At 43.1% G+C, this 10,556-nt stretch overlaps 2 protein-coding genes across 2 annotated transcripts in view; both read right to left on the reverse strand.

Annotated features, from left to right (window-relative positions):
* The window catches only part of Grin3a (glutamate ionotropic receptor NMDA type subunit 3A), a 243,367-nt gene that overhangs the window by 18,747 nt on the left and 214,064 nt on the right, over window positions 1–10,556 (reverse strand). The gene's annotated exons all lie outside the window — the stretch shown is intronic.
* Ppp3r2 (protein phosphatase 3 regulatory subunit B, beta) lies at window positions 3,479–4,245 on the reverse strand. Its single transcript, XM_055605424.1, has 2 exons — window positions 3,743–4,245; window positions 3,479–3,506 (listed from the first exon to the last, which is right to left on the reverse strand). Exons 1-2 carry the CDS (start codon window positions 4,243–4,245, stop codon window positions 3,479–3,481), a joined length of 531 nt encoding a protein of 176 aa, XP_055461399.1.

Here is a 10,556-nt window from a genome sequence, read left to right on the forward strand (position 1 = left end):
GGGAGGAGATGAGGGAGGGGGCTACACTTGGGATATAAAGTGAATAAGTTACTAAAATAAAGTAAAATAAAAAGCACTGGCAAAATCATGTTTTAAAACTGCCATTATCAAGAACAAAAATGTGGATTAGACTTAGCCTGTGAACTGTCTCAGAGCATCCTCCCATTTACATAGGCTTACTGCAGTATCCATGCACTTTTATTTTTCACTGCAAACACTTAAAGGTGTTGTTACATATTTGTAAGCATAGTCATTGGCTTACTAGCCTAGGTAATCCTGAAAAGGATTTCAGATTCTGGAATACAGCCCAGTGGTAGTACACAGCCCAGGGTCACTCCATTTCCAAATATCCAGTCTAATTCTCAGACTAGCAGATACACTCCTACACCTTGATGACATTTCTAAAGTGTGATTGACTTGAAATACAAACCAACTATGCCGAGGCCACTATTTCCCCTCTCTTTCAAAAACAGCATCTATCTGTTGACTTGGAAATTGTAACATGTTAGAGACCAGACCCAATCCATTAATATAGAATCATAACAGTGTGTTATTAATGTGTATAGCCTTGGAGCATACTGCTATTATCAGTTTAATTTAAACATGGTCACTTGTTTCACAAGCTAAGATGAACACGGAAGGAAGTTTAAAACTGTGTCCAGGGGCTGGAGTGATACCTTAGCAATTGAGTTCAGTTCTTTGAACTCACGTAAAACATCCAAATATAGTGGTGTACACTTGTAATCTCAGAGTGGAGAAGATGGAGAAAGGGCAGTCTCTGGAGCTCACTCATAGGCCAGCCTAATCTCAATAGCCACCCCCAGGTTCCCATGAGATGCTTTCTCTTAAAAGGTGGATAGTTCCTGAGGAACAAAAGCCAGGGTGTGCCTATATGTATACACTTGTGAGTGTACACTTACACACACACACACACACACACACACACACACACACACACACACACATGCGTATGCACACACGCACGCACACACACACACACTTTTTAAATATGTCTGCTTCTTTGCAATGGGTAATACCGAAGAGGTATGGACCTCTTGCTCCTTGACAAGTAGTTAGTTTGTTCTTGGTTTCTTCTTTAATGAAAATTGAATTGACCAGCTTACATTGATAAGAGTAATTTGAGACAAGTGAATATAGGAACCATAAAAAAAAGAGGAGTTTAATATGATAGAAGAGAAGCTCGTTCTTTGCGGTCTTGAATCTTTCTTTTCTTCTTACCAGCCTCATGTCCACCGACAAGATTGTCTCTGTGCCATTTGTAAAGCTGAGATGATGACACCACCTCAGTGTTGACAACACAAGTTATAGCAAATGTTAGGAGCGGATTACACCAGCCACATCAGTTCTTACTGTCACTCCAACAAGTTGTATAAAGCTATTGGTTTTTGAGAAATTGGCAGTTAACTGAAAGAAAAAAAAAGGCATTCTAACTTGGAAGTAAATATGAGCCATTTCCCCAACTATCTAGCCAGATATCGTCCATTCTAAAACCAGAAACAAGTTCTCCCTGCAAGGCTATTGCTACACAGCTTTGTATAGCTACAATATGTAGATCATTTGAGCAATTAACTTAATCCAGCTACTCCAAAAGAATTTCCTTGTTAAATAGGAACAGTTAATCAAATATACTTCAAGTCCTTGGTCATAATTTTAAACTTTTCCTATTTGAGAGTGTGCACGTCCAGAGCTATAATTTCTGTCTTCAGGAGATCTTCTTGGCTTATGTTTACTTTTTTCATATTTCCTCTCAGAGTCAGATATACCAGGCTAGTATGAAAGTCTCTCTTTCAAGTGTTCTTTATGTCTCAGGTTGAGAAGTCTGTGGTGTGCTCTGCACGCCTGTGGTGAGGAGGGCCTTGTCATTTTTTTTCCTATCATTTTTTCCCTAACATTTCCTTTCTGGGTCATAGATGTTCAATTAATTTTAGAGTGGTTGTGGCAAGATGTCAAGAAGTGAGGATGCAAAACATCCCAGCATGCTTTCCACACTGATCTTAGAGACAGGGAGAGGGGGGAAGGAGAGGAAGTTAGTAGAGTGATTGCTTTACATATTTCATCTCTTTAAATCCCCAAAATAACCATGGATGGAAAGACACACGGCTAAGTTGCTCATATTCACCTTGCTAGTAAGCGGCTATGGTTACACTGTTCTACCTGAATCCATACCCTGTGGTATTTGGGTCTCAGACTGTCTTAACTGTTGTGAAATGACTTTGACACCACTGTTACAATCCAAATAGATATTTTATGACGGAAAAGGAATTATAGAGTCAGGATTCTTATTGCTGTGTTCCCAGGAATGTTACAGTATGCCTTGCAGTAGATGAAAATCTGTAGATTTTCACTCCCCAATACTCATTGGCAGCTTCTTTAAAGTATAACAACAAACTAGGAATGGTTAAGTGGTGTCTCTTTAAGTATAGTACAAGCTTACTTCATTGTTTCAGTATTTTGAGTCCGAGGCAACTTATTATTATGGGGAGCACTCGGTGAAGTGGCAGGTGCTGGGGCATGGACTGTCCCTACCTTTCAAAGGCCATCTTGTACTCTATGAATGGATTACAGGTTCAGGGGCTTCAGAGAGCTAGTGACATTTACTGGGGCAAACAGTGTTAAACAGACTCCAAAACAGAACAGAGCTTGTTCCCTTCTGTGATGTGCTATCTACTATTTCTGATCTCAGGCTGCCAACAGGAGCTATGTGAATTGCCGAGAGAGGTGTGTAATGTGATATCTAGTACTACATTATTACTAGTATCCAGCACATCCTAGGGTACTAATCTAATTATTCCATGAAGAACTCTGAGTTGGATGTTAAAGTGGGTGAAACCTTCCTGGGATAAGACAGCTCTTGACCTCTCTGCTAGGGACCAGATCTGATTCTCAAAAGCAAACCAATCTGGTGTTATCAGCTTTCATATGCAATGTTTGCATTTCTCATCACTCTGGACAACAGCATTTCAGCATCCAGGGAAAGGCCATCTCAGCCGGATGCTGCTGATTCTGCCCTGTGGAAGAACTGACTCCCCCATTTTCTCCAATTTCAGCATTTCTGACCCTAAAATGCTGAAAACCTGTTGCACTGAGCCTGGTGGGGCTGGCTGTTTGGCCCAGGTTTAGCTATTCTCACATGAACTCTGAGGCTACTTTCTGGTGGGCTGAAGCATTGAGACAGAATTTATTCAGACTTCCATCCCTCAAACATGCTCAGGAATTTCTGGGTGCATTGTGGAGAGTCAGGATACATCTTCCTATGGGGGTGCTTGTGCCCAGAGAGTGATTAAAGGGCGCTAAGCAAAGAAAATTGTATTTTTGCTAGTTACAGCAGGAAGTTGACAATCAGTCAAAAGTGTGAATGCCACAAGTAAACGAAAAAAGAGTTTAACACTCTACGAGAATTGTAGTCTTCTCCCATATACACAACCTTAAGAAAGATGTGCATTTTATTTTTAAGCTTTTAGTCTTCTTGACGGTGTTCTATAAAGCAAAGAAAAAGGCATTTGTGAGAATTGATTCAATCTCTGATTTCCCTCATGCCCCCCACTTTTGTCTTGTAGTCACTGAGAATTGCATTAATAGCACTGCATGGATGGTAGTAGACATCAGGGTTAGTCAGAAAGGTAGTAGCTGGATATCTTGAAAGCGAGAAGAAAGCTAAATATGTTGAGTGGACCCCTGAAACAAAACAAACAACCCCACCCCCCACAAAACTCACTTAAACACGACAAATTTCTTGTGGATCTCCATTTGTCTCACTACATCACAGAACTCTTGATAGGATATCCGGCCGTCGCCGTCCTTATCCAGGACCAAGATGCTTTTGTCCACGAGCTGCTGTAGTTGCCAGTCTGTGAGGTTGTTCCCCACCATCATCTTTAGCACCTGGAAAAGCTCCCCATTGGAGATGTAGCCATCCTTGTCCATGTCGTAGATTCTGAAGGCGAACCTTAGCTTCTGCTCTTCATCACCTCTGACGCTGAACTGGGAGGTGCCCATGATGAACTCGTGGAAGTCCACTTCCCCGTTGCCATCTGTGTCAAAGATGTCGATCACTCGGCCCACCAGTGGGTTCTGCTTCAGCTCAGGCAGCGACATGAATTCTTCTACGCTCAGGGTGCCCGATTTGTCCAAGTCCAACTTCTTGAAGCTTCTGCCCAGCCTTTTAATCTCCTCCGCGTCGAAGTTGTTGCACATCTCAGATGGGAAGCTGTTCTCATTTCCCATGGCGGGGGCAGTAGGGCTGGGCTGGCAAAGTCAGCAGAGGGAGTAGGCGGCAGGGCAGAAAGTGCTGCCGTTGGCCTGTGCAGCTCGCGAGAGGAAAGGGGCACGTGGAACCAGAGGTGGGCAGCAGGGAGGGAAGGGAAGCTCAGCGAGCACAGCGAGGGAGGAACTAAAGACTAGAGGGGACTGGAGGACAAACAGGGGCCACCCAGGAGAGGGATGGCTGCATACGGACTGTCCTTTTACCAAATGCTGTTTCCCCTACAATTTCTATCTCTCTTGGAAATTATTTTCTCTTTCATCCCCCTTTCCCAAGAAATGTGAGCCTCAGGGGAGTAAGAAATACATCAAGACAATTCACAGTGTTCTCTCCAGCCAAGAGTGCATAGCTTGCCAGACGATAGATACAGCAGACATGTATAAACGGCTGAGTGGAGGTGGCACCAGACTGCCGCTTCCTTTGCAGGCCTGGTGTAACTAACCGCCAGATAAAATGTTAAGCACTGATACGAGGTGTGTCGTCCCTAATTCTCCCTGGGAGCAGACAGATTGACATCCTTCTAGACGTTTTTCAGGAATGGAGATTCAGCAGATTCTTAAGAAAACAAGCTGGCGCTGTGGCGCATTCCTGTAATCCCAGTACTCTGGGAGGCAGAAGCAGACGGATCTCTGTGAGTTCGAGGCCAGTCTGGTCTAAAAAGCGAGTACAGGACAGCCAAGGCTACACAGAGAAACCCTGCCCCGAAAAACCAAAACAAACTAAAAACAAAGCAAAACAAAACAACAAAAACCGCAGAGACTAGAAATCACTGATCCCAAGAACATGGCCTCTGTTGCTCTGTGCTTTATCTCCATGTCTGTGGTCTGGTGCCTCGGGCTGGCTGTCTCACAGAGTGTGTTAGAGATCTTCTGCAGAGCGTTCCAGGAAGGCCCGTGTGTACTGAGAGTGGCACTTTACGTTTCTCACTCTCTCCCTCGCTTCCACTAGGTTTGTTCTTTCAGCCAAAATTAATCTCTTTTCTTTAGAGTAGCAACTCCAGTTCTCTAAATGTATAAAAAATAGATGTGGTCCAAGAACAACACAACTCGAAGGGACATGGGGGAACTCCAGGCTGCTAAATCAAACTGGGGGAGGCAAATACCCTCTAACTTCCAAAACCAAGTACATATCATGTTTGTGTTTTTTGTTTTGTTTTAGTTCAGACAAAGATCAGCTGGAGTTCACCATGAGAAATTGGTGCAGCTGAGCCACTGGACATTTTACCATTAGGCTTGGCTGTTTAAAATTTTCTCTGTAAAAAGATAATAATTGTTGTGCTGGAATAAGCTCCCACCCTCCATAGGTTTTGGCATTTGAAAACGTGGTCCCTATTTGGTGGCATTGTTTAGGAAGGCTTAAGAGGTGAGGCCTTGCTAGAGGAAGCTCATCACTGGGGAAGGGTGTTAGAGTTCAAAGACTTGTGTCATTGCCAGTGTGCTCTCTGCTCCCTGTCTGGTGCTCAGCTTTCAGCTCACAGTGTCTGGCTCTGGTCTCCGTTGATGCCTGCTCCTGTGCCACTGCACTGTGATGGTGATGGACTCTTACTCCTCTGAAAATGAAAGCCCCCCCAATAAGCCCCTCTTTCTATAAGTTGCCTTGGTGAGGGTGTTTATCACAGCAACATACAAGCAACTAAGCGTTGGTGTTTTTTTTTTTTAAAGACTTATTTTTATTTTTAATAGTGTGTATGTCTGTGTGTAGGTATGTGCATGTGAATGGAGGTATCCATGGAGGTGAGAAGAGGGCATCAGATGCCCTGGAGCTGGAGTTTCAGGCAATGGTGGGGCTGCCTGATGTGGGTGCTGGGAATCAAACTCAAGTCCTCTGCTAGACCAGTACATGCACTAACAATTGAGACCCTCTTGAGCATTTCCATTCGCTTTAAAAAAGAAAACAAAACAGGTTTTACCAACCTAAGCTGTGATATTTTACTGGAGATTTTTTTTTTGTTGTTGTCTTATTTCTTGTTTTCTAGTTGTCCAGACAAAATTAACAGGGTGTAGTTTGTATAAAAACTTTGTGAATTTGCAGTGTTAAAGGGAATCACTAAGCTGTCAGGGTTCCACATATCTGTAATCTCAGCCCTTTGGAGACCAGGGCAGAAGGATCAGGAATTCTAACACATTGTGGGCTACATCGTGTGATCATTTCAAGAAGGGAGTGAGCAGAGATCATTTTAAATTATAATATAAGACGTTGAAATCAGTGCTGATCTCTAAATGCTACTCTTCCCATATCTGCTTTATGCCCTTTCTAGAGCACTAAGATTTTTCTAGGTTTGTGGTGGGGATAAACAAGCCCTAAAGGGACTTGATGTTAGTTCTCTCCTATGGGAAAAAAAAAAAAAAAGGAAGACTGAAGAGATTGCTCAGTGGTTAAGAGCACTGACTGATCTTCCAGAGAACCTAAGTTCAATTTCCAGCACCCGCTTGGCAGCTCACAACTGTCTGTAACTCCAGTTTCAGCAGATCTGATGCCCTCGTACACTTATACATGCAGACAAAACACCAATGCTATAAAATAAAAATATAAGAATAAATAAATCATTAAAAAATGAAAATTGGAGCCAGATGTGTTAACCGCAGCACTCGGGAGGCAGAAGCAGGCAGATATATATGTGAGTTTGAGGCCATCCTGGTCTACAAAGAAGAATTCTAGGACAGTCAGGGCTCTATTACACAGAGAAATCCTGTCTCAACAAACCAAAAACAAACAACAAACAAACAAATAAATAAATATAATTGGACTTATGATTCATGTGGATTATGAGGTTGGCCACTATGATCATTGCAATTATTCTTAATTAATTTTGTTTTATATATTTTAATACAACATCTTAAAGCGAGACTGTCTGGAAGCCCTGGGCATGTTAGTGAACATGAACATTTAACAAATGTTTGTTAGAAAAGAGCTCTAGTGTATGCTAAGTCTCCTATACAGGTGTTAGAGGATACCTTGGTGGATCTTCCAGTGTAGGTCACAGAACTATAGTGAGAACCACCTCTGAAGCCAGCAGCAGCATCAGGGGGAGCACCAGCCTTCATCAGGATGTCCAGAAAGCTCCAGGCCACTAAGAAGGCTGGACTCACAGCAGATGAACCCACACCAGTAGAGAAACCCCTACCAGAGAATTGCAGACCAGCTTACTTGAGATCCCAACCAAGAGACTAGCCCCATGGTCACCCTACCTGCTCTACTCTCATTCCCATGCCATGTGTCATCAAAGGCAGCTAGGCAGCCCCAAGTGGGGCTTAGAAAAGGGTGTAGATCTGGTGGCCAAGGCACAGATGGAAGGTCAAGAAGTGGGGGAAAGACGGGGAGGTAGGGAACTGCTGCTGCTGGAGCTGGTAGCTCCTCAGAACCCATGGCCACATGGGCCTGCCCCTTCTACCCTAAGCTTTCTTCTGTGGTCAGCAGGGGTGGGAAGCTTGAGGTTGGGTGTTGGACAGGTTGTAGGGTGGAAAGGCCTTCAGATGGAAAGGAAGTAGAATCCAGGGAGAAAGCTATCTCATAATCAGTTCTGGGCCATGAAAAGGGGCATCTTCAAAAATAGGCAAGGCAGAGGAAGACATCAGCATCACCTGTATCTTCTCACTTGACCAGAAAGGACAGACAGTCACATTGTCTCCTCAGGATGAGGCAGCTATGTGTGTGAGAGAGATCGGTCCTGGTCCTCCCAGAGGGACCTGAACAAGTGTGGTGACCTGAATGAGGATGACCCCCAAAAGTCCGTATGTTTGAATACTTGGTCTTGCTCCCATAGACTCATATGTTTGAATTCTTGGTCTCCAGTTGGTGGAACTGTTTGATTAGGAGGTGTGGCCTTATTGGAAGAGGTGTCACTGGAGGCAGGCTTGAGGTTTCAATTTGCTCTATTCCTAGTGTGCTCTCTGTCTCTCCCTGGTGGTTCAAGATGTGAGCTCTTAACTATTCCTGTTGCCTGCTGTGTCTGCTCCAGGATCATGGACACCAACCTTCTGAAACTGTAAGCCCAAGTCAGTATGTTCTTTTATAAGTTGCCTTCGGCATGATGTTTTGTTACAGGAACAGAAAAGTAACTAATAAAACAGGATAGCAGGAGTGACTTTCAGTCACCAACAGTGGCAAATGCCGGGCTCTTATCACTCACTCCTTGGGCATGGCTCTTTGACCCAACCGGGAAAGAGTTAGGATTCCAGGTCTGACCCTGCCAATACCTCTGCCAGGCAAGACAGACCTAAGAAGCCAAGACGGTTTCATTTGGTTAAAAATGATTCTATTTCATTAAAGGCTTGCTGTGAACCAACATTGAAAAAAAGGAGGAAAAGAAAGAAAGAGGAAAGGCCAGATGGACTCCTTGGATGTTGGTTCCATTCTGCTGCTGCACACTACTCTAAATACTTTCCATCATTAAGTTCGGCTCTTCCTTCCATCTTCTGAGGACTTCTCATTGGAGGCTTGTGGACCTCAGTAATAGTCACCAGGCACTCAGGGATTCCTTCCAGCCTCTTCATATATTTTTTTTTTTTTGATATTTACTGCTGTAAAGAAGCCACCAATGAGTCGTACTATGTGTGTGTTGCTGGGAAGCAGAAATGGTATGTGCTTATAATCCCACAGGCAGGAAGGCAGAGATAAGAGGATTCCTGGGGTTTACTTGCCAGCCAGCTTAACCTACTAGGTGAGCTCCAGGCCAGTAATAGGTGCTGTGTCAATACACCAAGGTAGATGATGTCTGGGGAGTGACACTTAAGGTTGACTTCTGGCTTCCAACCATAAACACACATACACCCACCTGAACACTCAGACACATGGCCATACCTACTTATGTGATTTTTGTGATGGGCAGATTAGGTGGTATATAAAGGTATGTTTTGTGAGGAGGAATGCAGTCACAAGAATTATTTGATTTAATGATTGGACAGACACTATTCGGGAGATGATGCCACTCCATTTAAATTCCTCCAAGCACAAAACGATTCCTTTTGGTCCCTGCATTGCAGAGCATTCATCACTGTGCTGAGAGCTGGAGTAGTCAATGTGAGGTTGCGTTCCTTGTTGCTCTACATTTCATAAACTTTGTAGTTTGGCATCATAATGGGATGCCAGCCATTGTCTCCATTTTCTCTAGCCATTCATTATTCTTAGTCATTTTCACGAAAAGCACAATTTATTACTTGTTCCATGTATCACTGTGGAGTGTGTAGACTGTAGTAAATTAAAAGGGTTGATTGATCGATTTGGAAGAAACCAGAAGCCCAGTGGCCCTTTTGTTTTTACAAAGCATTTCCCCTCTATTTTATTTTTCTTCAAGGATTTTCAGATTAAGAACGAGACAAACCATACAATGGAAAAAAGACAGCATCTTCAACAAATGGTGCTGGTCTAACTGGATGTTTACATGTAGAAAAATGCAAATAGATCCATACTTATCACCCTGCACAAAACTAAAGTCCAAGTGGATCAAAGACCTCAACATAAAACCAGACACATTAAATCAGTTAGAAGAAAAAGTGGGGAAAGCCCTAGAACTCATTGGTACAGGAGACAACTTCCTGAACAGAACACCAACAGCACACAGGCTCTAAGAGCAACAATCAATAAATGGGACCTTGTGAAACTGAAAAGCTTCTGTAAAGCAAAGGCCACCATCATCAAAACAAAACAACTGCCTACAGATTGGGAAAGAATCATCACCAACCCTTTATCTGACAGAGGGCTAATATCCAGAATATATAAGGAACTAAAGAAGATGAAAAGCAGCAAACCAAGTAATCCAATTAAAAAATGGGGAACAGAGCTAAACAGAGACCTCTCTGTAGAGGAATATTGAATGGCAGAGAAACACTTAAAGAAATGCTCAATGTCATTAGCCATTAGGGAAATGCAAATCAAAACAACCCTGAGATATCACCTTACACCCATGAGAATGGCTAAGATCAAAAACTCAAGTGACAATACATTCTGGAGAGGTTGTGGAGAAAGGGGAACCCTCCTCCACTGCTGGTGGGAATGTAAACTTGTACAACCACTCTGGAAATCAATCTGGTGCTTTCTCAGACAACTAGGAATAGCGCTTCCTCAAGATTCTACCATACCACTCCTAGGCATATATCCAAAAGAGGCTCAAGTACACAATAAGAACATTTGCTCAACCATGTTTGTAACAGCTTTATTTGTAATAGCCAGAAGCTGGAAACAGCCCAGATGCCCCTCAACTGAAGAATGGATGCAGAAACTGTGGTACATCTACACAATGGAGTATTACTCAGCAATGAAAAATAAGGAAATCATA

This window comes from Psammomys obesus, unplaced genomic scaffold, assembly GCF_907164565.1.
Source record: "Psammomys obesus unplaced genomic scaffold, mPsaObe1.curated_primary_1811, whole genome shotgun sequence".
Classification (NCBI taxonomy): Eukaryota; Metazoa; Chordata; class Mammalia; order Rodentia; family Muridae; genus Psammomys; species Psammomys obesus.